This window comes from Solenopsis invicta, chromosome 1 (genome assembly GCF_016802725.1).
Source record: "Solenopsis invicta isolate M01_SB chromosome 1, UNIL_Sinv_3.0, whole genome shotgun sequence".
Taxonomy (NCBI): Eukaryota; Metazoa; Arthropoda; class Insecta; order Hymenoptera; family Formicidae; genus Solenopsis; species Solenopsis invicta.
The window spans coordinates 2,738,842-2,755,651 of record NC_052664.1 but is presented as its reverse complement, the minus strand read 5'-3'; the positions used below and the strand labels follow the sequence as shown (position 1 = coordinate 2,755,651).

General features: G+C 35.0%; 1 protein-coding gene across 8 annotated transcripts in view; it reads left to right on the top strand.

The window, feature by feature from the left end:
* LOC105197919 (homeobox protein 2) overlaps positions 1-16,810 on the top strand; it is a 263,567-nt gene that overhangs the window by 224,940 nt on the left and 21,817 nt on the right. For 5 of the 8 annotated variants that reach the window (XM_039451994.1, XM_039451990.1, XM_039452006.1 and 2 more), the window contains 2 exons: positions 15,902-16,018; positions 16,074-16,490. In XM_039451994.1, coding sequence (XP_039307928.1) covers positions 15,902-16,018; positions 16,074-16,490 — 534 coding nt within the window. Of the gene's footprint in view, positions 1-5,005; positions 5,152-15,901; positions 16,019-16,073; positions 16,639-16,810 lie in introns of those variants that run through there. The other 3 variants (XR_005575239.1, XR_005575240.1, XM_039452001.1) reach the window with 3 other exon arrangements.

The following is a 16,810-nucleotide window of genomic DNA, read 5'->3' as shown; positions in this document are numbered from 1 at the left end:
TTGAAGATGGTTGGTAGCGGCACGGTGGTAGTGTCAATTGACGATGTGGACATCCAAATGTAGGAGATGCTCTACGTGCCGCAATTGACGGCAAATTTGCTGTCAGTGGCGAAGATCAAAGCGGCTAGAAACAAGATTTGACGAAACAGATTGCCAGATTTACAATCCGAGAAGTCAGAAGTTACTGCAAACGCGTGCACGGAATGGTGTGTACGTGGTGGACAGCAATGCGATCGAATGTTGTCTGGCGAGTGGCGACATGGTTGGTGCCGACGGAATGGAAAAGAATACAATGGATTGGCATCGAAAGCTCGGACAGCTGAATATCGGTGACATGATTTGACTGAAGGGCCTGGTCGATAGCCTCGAGTTTGATGGAAATGGTGAAGACGTGCCGGAATGTATCATGTGTATGATAGGGAAGCAATCTTGGGCTCTATTTCACTCGTCGAATACGGAAATTAAATCGACAAAAATCCTGAAATTGATACATACGGATTTATATAGGCCAATGGAAGTGACATCCAGCGGAGGAGCCAGGTACTTGTTGGCATTTATCGACGACTTTTCCAGGAAAGTATTTGTCTATTTTTTGAAAGCAAAAGCGGAGGTGAGTGACACCATTAAGGCCTTCATGAAGATGGCAGAGAGGCAGACAGATCGGCGAGTCAAACGCATTAGGTCCGGCAACGGGACTGACTTTGTGAATAGCACCAACAAGGCATTTTTCAAAAATGTTGGAATCATCCACGATGCGTCATGCGCCTACACTCCCCAACAAAATAATGTAGCGGAACGTATGAACCGGACGCTGGTAGAACGCAGCAAGTGCCTGTTCATTGATGCTGAATAGGAGAAACGTTTTTGTGGTGAGGCGGTGAGCATGGTCGCCTACGTTGTCAATCGATCGGTGAACCGTTGGAAGAAAAGTTCCAGAAGAAGTATGACGCGGAAAGCAAATTGACGTGTCAAACCTGAAATTTTTTGGCACGCTAGTAATGGTGCTCATCCCCGAGATCTACCGGAAAAAGCTCGATCCAAAGTCAAAGCAGTTGGTGTTTGTCGGATATTTGAAACGCAGAAGGCAATGCAATGCTTGGATGTCAAAAGGTTTTAGTGAGCTGTGACGTCAAGTTCCTGGAGCCTTGGAATGCAAAGGTAATAGTCAAACATTTTATTGATGATAATGTTGACGTCATTCCAGAGAAGCCAGAAGAGCAATCGAAGACAGTTGAGGGTGTATGCCAGAAAGATCCCAAAAGTAATCGAGGCAATGATGGTGGCGGGGCTGCGGTCAACAACGCTGCAGGTGGTAAGGCTGCGGATACGCCGGTCAACAACATTAAAGGCCTAAACTATCATGAGGATGAAGCATTGCGAAAATCGCGGCGAATCCCAAAGCCACTTTTTTGAGTTGGGGAATGTGTTACGCATCTCTGTGCCTGCGGAGACAGAGCCAGGAGTATGCGGGGCTCCCTCTCTCCCGGGGAGGTATACCCACTAAACCCCAACTTTTTCCGGCGTCTGGACTCGGGACGGATCACGAGATCGGGCAAGCATACATCGCAATTTTTTTTTGTTTAAGGCAAGCAGGGACTCCCCTCCGAAAGTTAGCGGCCGACCGACAAGTCGGTTAGCCGCCCTAATCGGGACACGGGTTGTGATACTTTCGGCTCCCCGAACCCCCGGTGTCCCGTGTCCCAAGCCACAGACGGGTCGACCGGGCAAATACCCCGCCGTTGACACTGCCAGAGGCATACCTCCCTTTGCTTAGGGAACAAGATGTAGGGCGACCAGACTTGATAAACCCCACCGCACTTCTCGGATCCACCCTCTCTGAGAAAAGAGGGGGAGCCACGCGAGACTTGTTTAGTCCCGCGCAACCGCCACGGCGCCTCACTTTATATCGGACGCAGGAGGGAGGAGGGCCTATTGCTGCTGACGCAGGAACACGCGGCGCCTCCTCCCCGGCCTGCGCTTTCTCTTCGAGGGAGCGTTCGGATCATTCTCCCGCGCTCTGAAGGTCACCGCCTCCCAACTCTCCCTGAGACAGAACTTTTGAGTTGCTGCACGTTCCGACCACTGAAAATGTAGCCGACTGTCTCATCAAAGGTGTGACGGGCCAGAAGCAGAAGTTCTGCGCTTAATATATGGGTCTGCAGAGTATTGTGAGCCAAAGAGTTGATTCGGACTTTTAGTCTAACTGACCATCGTCCTAACTTTGGGCCACTTGGATGAGTCATTAGGGCTCATCACGCCAGTGATATTAATGTGTCTTAAGCATTGTTTCTTTGAGTTCCTCTTTAGATTGTAGCTTACGATAAGTTGTGGTGTTGTCATGTAAACGTCCCATTACGCAGTTGAGCGGTGGCGCCGTGTGGCGATGTAGACGGTGAGCGCTTGCTCACTTCTTTGCACGTAGCGAAACAATAAATACACGCTTTTCTGTACAAAACCGATCTCGTGCTATTTTTTTTAAATAATTCCACCTTATTCAAACCCATCCTTGACAAAAAAAATCAGGTTTGTACGATTTTTTTTTTTTTTCAAGGAGTAGGTTGTATCAAAGTTATGTATGCATTTTTATCAGCATTACGCGGATTTTGATTTGTCTCATTGATGATGAAGTGATCTCTAGATGACGTTATTCGTCTTCGTCCTTTTTTTTTGATGAAATCCGCCTGTTTTTTTATAACCAGCCGAAACTCGAGAAATAGAGGATTGATGAATACCTATGCTCCTTGTAACATAACTTTGATTCAATCTTGCAAAAGAGAAATGATTCGCGCACATTGAATTTTGTTCAAACGAGACATTGTTACGACTTTATCGTTTGCATCTCGAGTGATACAGTAAAGAATAAGTTTACGCGTATATAGAGTTTTGGTGGTTACAGTTTTTGAATGATTCAGAGAAACGCTGTGAAATGTAGTGATTTACATTAATTCCCATAAAAGCTGTAAACACCAAAACTCTATATAAAAATAAACTTCTTCTTTACTGTGTCACTCAAGAAGCAAACGATAAAGTCATAACAATACCTCGTTTGAATGAAATTCAATGTGCGCGAATCATTGCTCTTTTGCAAGAAGAATCAAAGTTATGTTGCAAAAAGAATAAATGTTCATCGATCCTCTATCTCTCGAATTTGGGCTCGTTATTAAGAAACAGGGAGACTTTATCAAAGGAAAGGACAAGATTGAAGATGAATAACGTCAACTAGAGAAGATTGCCTGATCATCAATGAGACAAATCAAAATCGGGATAATGCTGGCAATAACTGACAAAAATGCATACATAATTTTGATACATCCTAACAACTCGAAAAAATCATACAAACCTAATTTTTTTTTAATTTGCAGAGAAAACTCCAAATTTTACAATGGCTATCGTGACATTTGCGAAAAAATTCATTTTCCGTAGAGTGCACCTTAAAGTAGAGATTTTAAGCTTTAAAATAAAAAAAACTTCAAGTACGATAATTTTTAACAAAGTTATGATTAATTGAAGTTGTGTACAATTTTGGTATAAATAAGTGTTGCGATAATTTTGTTGTCTAGTGTATCATTGCACCACATAATTTTAATGAGCAAAACAATATTTTTGTAATATTTAAAAAAATATTTTTTGTAAAAAAAATTCTCAGGTATTTTTTTCAGAAATTCTCGAGCGGCCACCCATTCAAGTCATAACTCCGGCTTAACAATGTTTAATCTCTGCGACTGCTGCGAACTAATCCCTCTGTGACTACCTTTGAACACTTTGTACTAAAATGTGTAAATAATTGATAGATCAAGACAATATATGTTATCGAACAGATAAAACATGTATAATTAAAGAATAATATTTATATAAAATTATTGTTTTTTACTATTTTCACAAATACAAAATAGCATCTGGAATAACTATTTGTTTAAATAAGAATGCAATTAGAAATTATGTGTCAATATATAATAATACAATAATTAAATTAAATATGAAAAAATTTTGCGAAGTCGGGTTAATAAATGACGTTTAAAAGACGTCTTACTACATGACCCAATTTTCAACTTTATTTTATCTGGATAAAAGAAAAAAATAGTTATGTTAATTATTTTTATTAATTATATATTTGCAAAACTACATCTAATAGAAACGAAATTCTCGAATGGTTGAAAAGTATTTCAAATAAATATTAATATCAACCATCTACAACATTGACGTCGAATAGTCTTTTCAACTTATTATTTTTCACTGGGTACTACCCAATTTAGTGTTATTTTAAACACTCAACTTGGACATAATCTCAATAACTTATGTATTATTCTCAATTTAAAAATTAACTTAAGTGTTAAGGCGATGCTGGAATGTGTGTGCGTGCATGTGGACGTGTGCATGTGTTTGTGCGTGTGCGTGCGTGTATGTGTGCGTGTGTGTGACGGCTGAACTCACTCGACGTCAGTATTACAGATTTTTTTTTTTATAAACAGTTGATCAACATGTGATCTCGCGTGAAGCAAAAATATAAGAGAAATAGTGCTAAGACAAAATAAACAAAAACCAAAACAGCTAACAAGAACAAATAATGTAATCATGTATCTTCTTTGTTGAAGACACATGATTACATTATTTGTTCTTGTCTTCAGCACCATCTAATACAAGATCTCTCATCTACCATATTACACAATTACTGCTCTGTTTTTTTTTTAAACTGATTTTGCCAAATTAAAATGATCAAAACATACAAAATTTTAATTTCAAGATTACTAAAGCTTCTGAGCCCATTCTGAAAAGCACAGTATTGTTTTCTGTTGAAATTCCGAGGGTATATCATGCTTATTTTAAAAGTACAAAGTCTCAAATTTTTATGCGCAGCAAGTGTCAACTAACAAATCTATATTTTTATAATTTTTTCTTGTTTTTCATATTAAATTATTCTATACTTTTGTTATAATTGTTTCATTTTGCAAGAGAATTTTTTAATTCGTGTCTTCAATAAAAAAAAAGTCTGAAAATGTGTATACAGACGACTCCAGCATCGTCTTAAGCGGATACTAAACCTGAGGCCGAACATCCTCAACGTCGGTATTACAGAAACTTTTTTCGAGCGAGAGTCGAACGGCACGCGGTCGCGCGCGAGACGAAGGGTAAGAAGAATAGTACTAAGGCCAGGCGAGTAGGCTAGTGATCTTTATTCAACGCATTCATATCATCTGTCCTTGTTTTACGACTTTAGCGCCATCTAATGCAAGATGTCACCTACTGTGTCCCACAATAACTGCTCCATTTACCATGGTTTATCTTCTTTACATGCACAAATTTTCAAGCACGTTTATCTTTTATTTTAGATTTCTAAGACAAGTTTCGGAAATTCTACCTTTTTGTGTGTAATCTGCACAATATACTTGTTTTGAAGAAAAAGACCGTCAAATATTTGTTTGAAGCAAATATTGGTACTTGTTTGCAGCTCTAGATGCTACGTTGGACTGAGATTAAATAAAAAAAGATATGAATTTAACATTCTCGGTATAGAGTCGATTATAAGATACATACCTTAATACTTAGACTTCAGTTAAGGAGAAGGATTTTGAATGTAAATGCAATTAGAAAAACGGCGTGTGCAAAAATTAATTGCTTTTAAACGGTCTAAAACAATGTTCACGATATTAGAAATCAGTTCAAATTCTTGGACCGAAAACTGTCTAATCAACCAACTTGCACTTTTTATGAAAAAGCGACAATTTTATTGACTACACATTTCTTGATCCGAGAACTTGGATCGATTTTTAACGTGAACATTAACCTTTACACTATGATTAAAGTTTAAGATAACAATAAGTTACAATCTTTATAGTAATATACTTTATAATATACATATAATATACAGGATGAATCTTAATGGTTGTTCCAAAATTTTGCCATAAGAGATGACTTACCAACTGCACCTGTAATTTACTAAACGCTCCTAAGATGACAACTGATTCGGTCAACCGCGCATATGCGGTCCGAGTAGGTCCGAGGGATATGTATAGGTCTCTGGTGAAAATTTTTCACAGATTTCTTTATATAATTTTTCTGAATATTTGTATAATTTGTATAACTTTTTCAGATTTTTCTATAAGAATTAAAATACTTTTCAAAAATATTCAGAATGTCTACATTGTTTCTCAGGATTTTTTATACACTTAGCAGCAAAATTAAAGGATCACCTATTTTGACTCCCAAAAATAGGCGAAATTCAAGAGAGTATAACATTATCAAAAATAATTGTGAAAAAATGTTTAAAAAAGCATTTTAAAGCTTAAAATTTCTAGTTTTGAAATTGATAATTTATTAAACGATTTATAGATTGTTTACGAAGTTACGCGGATTCAAATGGGCATGCGTCAAATCTCAAAATTTTTTACAAACTTTGCAAAGCTCCACGACGTGAAATAAAAATTGTACGGAAATGCAGTTTACAACATTTGAAAGCGCGAATCTTTACCTTTAGTTTACATACTTGTTGAACGTTGTACGATTTTTATTCACCAAGTTATTCAACATTGAAGCAAAAATGGCCTTTTTTGCTTCAATATTGAATAACTTGGTGAATAAAAATCTTACAACGCTTAATTAGTACGCAAATTAAAGACTCACTCTTTTGAATCCTGTAAACCGTGGGATTTTTATTTTACGCCGAGAAGCGGCGAATTTTGCAAATTTTGTTCAAAACATCCGTCAAATGTTAAAATTTTATAAAAATTTTGTCAAGTTGCACAGTGTGAAATAAAGATCGCACACAAATGCAATTTAGAGCATACGAAAACGTAAATCTTTACCTTTAATTTGCCCACTTGTTGAGCGTTGTACGATTTTTATTCACCGAATTATTCAACATTGAAGGATGAAACTATTTTTGCTTCAGTGCTGAATAACTTGGTGAAAAAAAAATCGTACAACGCCCAAGAAATATGCAAATTAAAGATTAAGATTCAATTTTGAATGCTGTAAACCGCATTCATACAGTTTTTATTTTACGCCGTGGAGCTTTGCAAAGTTTGTAAAAACTTTTTGAGATTTGACGCATCTCCATTTGAATCCGCGTAACTCTGTAAACAATCTGTAAATCGTTAATGAATTATCAATCTTGAAACTAGAGATTTCAAGCTTTGAAATGTTTTTTGAACAATTTTTTTACGATTATTTTTGACAAAATTACACTGTTTTGAATTTTGCTTATTTTTGGAAGTCAGAATAGATAAGGCTTTAATTTTGCTGCCAAGTGTACTTGTTAATTATGAAATATCCTAAGATATTTGACACAACTATTAAGACTCACGTTGTATATTGCAAAGACTTACCTATATTTTTATAGAAATTTGCAGAACGTTCTATATGAAAATACGAGAATATTCTATAGTACTTTATATAAAATATTCTATTCGTGTTCATAGAATATTTATAAGTTTGCCGTTCGAATATGCTATGGACATATTATTGATATTTGACCGTGTTTTTCATACACTCTACACAATGTTCAAATATTCTTAATAAATATTCATAAAACATTCATACAATATTTGTGTGTTTCCTTATGGAAATAAATTATTGGAAAGCCAGTAATCACTATTAAAGAATTATTAATAAAACTGTTGAATTATTCGTTGTAGTTTCTTTGCGGATTATTGGGACGAACTATTAGTTCAATAGTAAAACTATTCGTTGTACTTGTAACTATTGAAGGATTATTGGGCTCATTAAATAAAATAGAATTAAAAATGTGTTTTAAATAAAAACAATTTTTCTTTTCTGTAAAACTAGAATCCTCTAATCTATTTTTTTTAATTATAGAGGTGCTAGCTTTGCAAAGGTTTTTTCTTAAAAATTTTTTTTCGGAAATCTCCAAGCAGTCACTTATTAAAGTCGTTATGCTGAATGATGCTTAACTTCTGTGACTTCTGCGAACTGATCCCTAGCGATGATCTATGAACACTTTGTATTAACACATGTATTTCACTGATAGATCATGTCAATATATATTATCAAAACGATGAAACATATATTATTAACTCTTTGGAGTCTATCGGTACATATGTGTCCTATCTATGTATTACGTTTGTCTAATGGTACAAATAGATCCCGTTTTTCCATTATATACGAATTTCATTTATCTATCATGGTCGAAAAAAAGCATCCTACATTCATAAAATTAGCATTTCTTGATATTAGCATCCATATTTACATAAAACATGACTTCAGATATAACACTAGTAAACGAAAAAGAAATCAGACTCCAAAGGATTAAAACATATTATTTATATAAATATTACATAAAATTTATAGTTTTTTTTACAGATTTTCACAAATAAATAGCATCTGGAATAATTTTTTTGATATTCATTTAAATAAGAATACAAATAGAAAAAAATTAATATGATACAATAATTCAATTAAATATGAAAAAATTTTTATTGTTTAATTTTAAATCTTTATTCCAAATAATTATGTAAAATAAGTTAAAACAAACGTTTTTTAAATGGATTTTAAAATAAGTAATAAAATAAGTAAATAGTTTAAATGTTAAATATATATTAAATAAACATTAAATAAATATTAAATAAACGTTTATTAATAAACACTAAGTATTGAAAATAGTAAATAAATGTTATACATATGTGTATTGAAATTATTTTCTCAAATAAATAATTCATGAAAAATAAGTACTGAAACAATATTAATAGCATTTTTTTTTATTCAGAAAAAAAGAACTAGGCCTGGCAGAGCCATCTGGCCAATACAAATGTCCTTACAAAGTAGGTTACAATAGTAATGCAGAGGCGGTTAAATACAAACTCAAATATTGAGCTATATCGAGGATAATTTAAGAAATTATAATGTATAGATTTAAATTATACAGAGATATTTTGGAAAACCAAGATTACAGTTGGATAATAATACAATATATTATAAAAGAGTTTTTGAAATGCAGGTTTATATAGATAAAAAAAGTCTAAGCCTAGTATTAAACAGTCCATTTTATGAGATTATTTCGCGAATTATCACAGACAGACAGTCAATAATATTTTGATAATGTATTACACTATAGGGCGTATTCCCCATTATAGCCGATATTAAAGAAAATTAAAGTAAGGATAGTAAAAGTCCTGCATAGTGTATTAAATAATTAAGTAAGTGAGTTAGATGGTAAAATGGTGAGACCAAGTTCACACAGAGTAATCCTTACAGTTAACTTAACTAATTAATACTGCAGATAAACTTATACTTGATATTAAAAGAAAAAAAATTAAAAAAAGGAATAGTTTGCAAAAAAGGGGCTGGTTTAAATTTGGAATGACCTGATACCGAACTTAAAATGAGCTTAAAATTATGATTCTAAAGAATTTAAACCTAAACATGTGAGCATTTGTATGTGCCTAGCTATGTACATCCTACTTAATTCTATCGTTAAAAATATAGATAGAGATGTGTATTAATACGACTACCTAAGTTTAACCTATCACAATTATAATAAACATTATGAAAAAATACGAGCCCTTCGATAATCCTTGCCCACTCAAACAGATAACGTTAGTAGGGCATTCCGTGAAGTTTTGAATATTATCCGTAATTGGAATTAGCATGTGGTTAGAGCGAGCGAGAGTCCGCGAAATATAATTACAGCCCAAGAATTCAAACCTAACCTTCAGGGGAGGCTCCCTGGCCTCATAGATTATGGCATTAATCGGCGTAGTTTTTCTATAACTCAACGCCGTGCGGCAAGCCTGAGATTGCATCATTTCTAGTTTTCTAGTAATATATTGAGGAAGGTTGAACCATACAAATTCCCCGTACTCAATCCGTGATCTTATTAGTCCTTTGTATAACATAAGGAGCAGAAAGGGGTCTGAGCCCCATCAGGTAGTTCTGAGAAAGCTCAAAATGGCTAACGGCTTGCTACAGCTAGTAACCACCTTGTCCACGTAACTGTTCCATTTCAAGTTGTTTTAAAATAATAGCTCAAGAAACGCACACAGGGCACGGCGCGAATTATCAAATTTTTCATACAGATAGACCAGAAGCGGTCTCTCTGATTGTTTCCCTTACCAAAAATATAGAGCTGTGATTTATCGGGAGCGAGATCCAGTCCCAACGAACCAAACCAGTCAGCCGCTCTATTACCCGCTTTCTCCAGCTCCGACAAAACGGTGACATGATTCTTGTGAGATATGTATAGGCAGACATCATCTGCATACTGTAAAATTTTAATGTTAGCATTATAACGGAACAAATTCTTTAGTTAAGCGACACAGATAAAGTATAATATTGGACTCAAAACTGAATCATGCGGGAGACCCCTTTGAATGTGTCTGATTAAATTGATGTCATCATATTTGAACTGTACTATCTTTGAAAAGGCAAGATTGAAACTAAATTTAATAAATGCAGGAGGCAGTTTCAGTTGAATTAATTTATGAACTAAGATATCCCATAATACGTTATCATAGGTGCCTTTAATATCTAAGAATAAAGCATAAGTGTTTTTATTGTTATACCAATTGTTACAAATGTCCGAATGGAGAATTGCTATGTTGTCTGCACAGGATCTCCTACTGCTGAATCCTGCTTGGCTATTAGGTAGCATATTAGATTTCTCGAGCCACCAGCAAAGTCGGTCGTTAATAAGCTTTTCCGCCACTTTCATAGTACATTGAGCGAATGAAATTGGACGAAAGTTATTCGAGTCCTTTTTGAAATAAAAAAACCTGAAACCTATTCCATTCAGCTGGGAAAAACTCCAAATCGACGATTTCTAACATAAGGCTCAGCAGACATTTCTGGAAGATTGGAGGCAGCGCTTGTAAAACACGGTAATCTATTCTATCGAGACCAGGACACGAGTCGGGTCTGGCCGAATCGATAATCGTATCAAATTCTGTTAACGAAAACAAAGGAAATTGGACGTGGTCGTACGACAACCGATCTAAATGAGGCGGCTCGGGAGAGCACCAAGGAAGGCACAGTTCATCTATCTGATTAAAAATAATTTTCGAAGAAGATTCATCATAAGCGTTAGCTGTCTTTTTTCTATGGAACTTGTTACCCATAGCTCTTATTTTTTACCAAATATATTTTAGACTCGAGAATCTATTTAGCGAACCGCAGAAATTGAGAAAAAATTTGCGTTTTCTTTTCTTAAAATACGACTTGGTGATGGCGTCTGTTTGCTTGAAACTGCTAAAGTTTTCTCTAGAAGATAAAAATTTGAATTTAAGAAAAGCTGCTTTTCTGCGTCTGTAAAGCTTCTCACATTTTTCGTCCCACCACGGAGACGCCCTAACATCCGTTTTCAATCGATTTATCCGAGAGGGAGGAGCTGGTTTTTTAGGCGGGGTATAACACCAAATAGTATTTTTTATGATTCCCATGAACAAACTATATTTGACCTGAGTGTCAAGAGAAAAATCGTACACGACCTCTGCACAGGTGTCACCTAAAGCAAACAGCTTTCTTTAACTTTGGTCCAATCTGTTTTCCTGGAGTGGACACGATGAGAAGAATGAAATTGTAACCTGTTGAGAAAGAGCTCAGGCAGTTTTAGCTTAATAGGCAAGTGATTGCTACCCCATTCCTCAAGGTTCCTCAAGGGTTTCCCAATGAGAGGAAATAAATAAAGGACTGTTTGAGATGGATAGGTCTATAGCCGAGCCCCGAGAGTATGGCGTCTCAAACCGGGTCAGTGAACCGTCGTTCAAAATTTGTAAATTTAACTCTAAACAGACGTCCAATACTTTCTGACCCTCAGGACATGAGTACGGACTACCCTAAGCTACATTGTGCAAGTTGAAATTGCCACCGATAAAAAACTCCTCGTCAAATTGCGACAAAAACCTCCGCCAATCGGTCCGAGAAATGTTGACCTGTGGTGGTTTGTACAGTGATAGAATAAGTATTTCCTTATAATCATAAGGACCACAGGTCTCTATGGTCCTCCCAGCATCGAACAGATTCACGTTTTTGTAAATGCTATATTTGATACCATTCCTTACCATAACAGCAACACCGCCACCGCGGCGACCCAATCTGTCCATTCTTACATCAAAATCTTTGAAAAGCCATTTGGATTGAGGATCCAACCATGTTTTGGACAGAAGTAAAATGTCAAATTCCTTGGACCTCGCCTTGAGTTCTGAGTGTTTTTTTTTTTTTTAAATACTTTGACAGTTCCACTGTAAAATAGTAACGGTTATAAATATAGATATAAGAATATAAAAACAGAGCAAAATCCGCTTATTAATATTATTTGGGCCCAACGAATGGGGGATTCGGTTTTACTTTATCTTTAACGGATATATTCTTAAGCGCGGTCATGGAAATGTTATCAACCTTCTTAATCTTGTTATTTGACACGTGGAGATCTATTGCTTTCTTAATTCTTTTGCACAACAGAACACTGTCTAGATCTGATAAAATTGCATCAATAATATAATCTAACTTATTTTTAATATTACCCTTAACTTCCTTTAACAGAACATTACTGTTTGCATCATTCCCTACTTTGGAAATCTGCGACGGCATACGACCAACGTCTGTAGGCATCTTCCTGATTAGAAGAACAGGGAACTCCATCAGCGTTTTAATTGGTGCTCCTCTTGTAAAGCTCTCGCCTCTCTCCACCAAGAAATGCGCTTCAAGGAAGGGGAGATTACCGAACGTGGCTATATAACCATGGCTATCTCTTGGTGTTTTTGGTATATTAGGTAACCACGGTGTATTGTGTGGGCCTCCGCAATTTATGCATTTTTTAATTAACTCACAAGGTCTTTCTTTTGTCAATTGGTGATCGGCATATGTTAGGCATTTAGCCGGACTTTCACAGAACTTGCAAATGTGGCCCATACGGCCATACTTAAAGCAAAGACGAACGGATTGTACGTAAGGCTTGACGGTATAATCGCTCTTAAGATTGATACATTTATTGGGATGAGCTCCCCTCTTAATACCAGACAGACTGCTTCCGAGTCTTCCAGTAACTTAGACTCTTTGTTACGCCTCTTCTATCTAAATAGGCTAGAAATTAGAAAATTAGAATTTTCTTTTTCTACAATCTTCTTGATCTCTTCCATAGACATGTCAATCGGAATTTTCTTGATGATAACTTTTCTAGACGGGATCCGACAGCGGCACGGTGCGATAGCCCATTAACTAATCATCTTGACTTATCTAACTCAACCAAAAAACTCTAGACTTTGGCCGCTGTGAGTGGTTGTGTGCTATCGGGATCCGCCCAACTTTTTTACTAAATTTGTATTTCAAAATAAAAGTAGTAATACCCGCATTCTGAGGGTTGATCACGTAACTTTTTTCCTAGGGTGGAAAGGTGAAAAGTGAAATCTCTAACCATTAATTTCAATAGTTAGAGATTTCACTTTTCACCTTTTCACCCTAAGAAAAAAGTTACGTGATCGACCTCTTGAACCAGTTTGTTGGTAACCGCGCTATTAGCCAATGATTTTGATGAGAATGTCGTCTTCCACGTATCTCTTGAGTATTTCGAAATGCTGCTAAATTTAACATTGCATATATCCAGGATTTTAGAAATTTTAATCAGCAAGGTTCGTGACTTGCCAACCTTATTGAATGATTAATTACAGAAAAACACAAAGAACAAGGTGCTCTCGAGAAGGCGTCATATTTGTAAGCTCTTTCGTGTACCGCATGATTGATCATGCTTTTCGCAAACTTAGGCATTGCACCAGCGGTTTCGGTCTCGATTGCATTCCTCCTTACATCTGAAATATCATCCTCGCGTGAATTTGAAGATCTTACCGAGAAATATGCCCTCTGGGTTTTTTACCTGTATCCTTCGTCACACGCGGGGATCTTTTATTGTCCAAGTGCGAAACAGGCAGATCGTCTTTGTCCGTTGTCGGATGGCCTCTCTTATGCACGTTCTGCATCTTCACTTTGTCATCCTTATCAACGGGTGTCGCCATGGTATCGTCAGGTAGGAGTTGCCTCAATAAAAACCAATGCAAATCTGATCTAATGTCTTCATATCTGGGACACGTGCTCGCCAGCCGGCGAGCACGCGGCGTCTAAGTTATGATCGGACACTTTGGTTGTCCCACATGCACAGGTAACGCAAAAGGAGAATTGTAGCCCTTTCCTTGGAGCTAAAGAGTGGAGTGAGTGTGCAACCACTCGGATACAACGGATTACACATCTATGCTGCCACAGATGTGAGATTCTGTTTAAGAGCAAGGCGCGGATGTCTATTCACCAGAAACGTTCCATTGGAAGTATATTATTAGCAATTTTGGTTGGAGCGCACCGGTGACACATAAACTGGCTTCGACTATTTTCTGAGGTCCATTTTGTGTACACCCAATATACACTTGTGAAGTGTATCGAACCCAGACGAACACGCGGAACCATTGAAGGACTTCATTATTTTATTAACCAAACACAAAAGTTGCACCGACACTTGAAATATGCAACCGGTGTGCCCCAGCCGAAATCGCTATAGATAAACAGTTTTAAAAAAAGTATTAAAAAATCATTTTAAATGAATATTTAATGAAAAAATTATTACATAAATGTAAAATAATTTTTTTTCTGAAATAAGTTAAGGAAATAAATATTAATAAAAAAATAAACATTCAAAAAATTTTAAAAATAATCTGCTGTTTGAGTTACTACATCATAACAAAGTGACTATTGTTTTTCTGTAATTATTTAATGTTGTAATGATTAATGGGCTTAACAATTCAAGGATAGTTCAACTGCTGAAAGCTAATAATTATTCATATAACTATTAAAAGTAGTGTGCTGTAGTGATTATTGCAAATAATCTAATTATTTAATCAATAATCATTTGGTAAAAGAACTATTGGGGAATGGTTATTGCAAATAATCTGATTTGGCATCAATAATCACTACGGTTAAAAACTATTGGGCAATGATTATTGCAAATAATCTGATTATGAAATCAATAATCACTCAGTCAAAAACTATTGGGGAGTGATTACTGCAAATAATCAGATTATTGGATGTTATATAATCACTATTAGAGAATGAATTATCACTGTTGTAGGCTAATAGTGATTACGGCTTTCCAATAGTTCATTTCCGTAAGGATTATTTGTGATAAAAAGTAAAAGTAGCGTGTTTCTAATGCGTTACTTTGATTTATTATGTAACTGAGTATTATGTAAATGAGTAAAATTATTAGTTACTTTTTTTTAATAAGTAATGCGTAATGGTAATGAATTATCCAAAATTACTACTTCAACTCTGACGTTACTATTGCCATTAGTATTGCCGTTACTATTGCCATTGAAAAATTGTAATATGTCATTATCACAACGTTATTATAAATGAATGCAAACTTTAATTTAACTTGTTACTTTCTATCCCCAATTAAACAGAAAAGTTTAGAAATGCTTTAATATTTATAAAAAATAGTATTTTACCGACAATACATATATTTTACACATTGATTACGAAGGGCTGATCTTTAAAAAGTCGAATGCTCTAAATACAAATATGATTCAAGATTCAATTTTAGGCCTTTTCGAAATTGTTAGCTCATTGGTTATAAATTCATGAAAATTGTAAAATAAAAATTTTTTGTGGGTTTTAACCCTTATTTTTTTGGAATTCTGTCATGATAAACAGTTTTTAAAATCACATTCATATTCAGCGCACTCGATTTATTAAAGAACGATTCTTGATGACAAAAGTGTAAAATCTTACAACTAGTGTAATGCAATATTAAAAGACAACGTTAAAATTGATAAATATTAGCAAATAAAGTTAAAGTAATGTTAATTTTAATTATTTTTGAATATGCATTTTAATTAAAAAAATAATTCTTCAATTTGCACTTTTATTTATTTTTAGAGTTTATACTATAAATATTCTTTTTTTTATGTATTAGGTGGAAGTTGTATCCGGTTAACACCAGGATATCGAGGAGACAATTTTTCAACTCTACGAAGAGCTAGTCTTCCGCAAGAAACTACATTGGAAAATCTTTTGGAAAATGTTCTCACTAGTAAGTATACTTTAATAACATCATAAAACAGACAATTAATTTTACGTTATTTCAGGTGAGCGTGGAAGCATTTCAATACACAACAACAACAATAATAATAATAATAATAATAATAATAATAATAATAACAATAATAGTAATCGCAATAACAATAATGGCATTAGTAAATTTAATAGTACCATGACCGGAATGCTTTCTCCGAGACGAGGATCAATACCAGCAGACATAGCTGAATTACGTCGCGATTTATTTAGCCGAAATAATGTAAACAAATCGCGAAACCGTAAAAAAGTTTTAAGAAGACGAAGTAGCGGTGGCCCAGAAATGTTTACTGGTGGATCTGTTGACGGGAACGACAATGGTACGTGGTTCAAATGGAAGACAGAAATAGGAAAGCGTGATCCAGTCCCCGAAGCATTTGTCAAACGAAGAGGATCTCTACCTATAGAGATGGTGGCTGTTTCACATGCTGGTCGGTATAATCATAGATAAAGAATGTCATAACATAAGTGAATATAAAAACGTTTTTTCAAAAAATATTAGTACTCATTCTTCTGTTGTTCTTTCCTATTCTGTAAACAATGATTTTATTCGGAAAATAAATCACAAACGTGAAATTATATTAGATAAATTTTTACTAATAAAAACTAATTGTAATCTATATTCAAATATAAACAAATAATCTTCTTAAAAATTTTATTTAATACAAAATATTTAAAGCAATATGAAAATAATTAGGCCAACAAACGAGTGAAATAGGTAATACAATAAAATTATTATTTTTTTTATGAA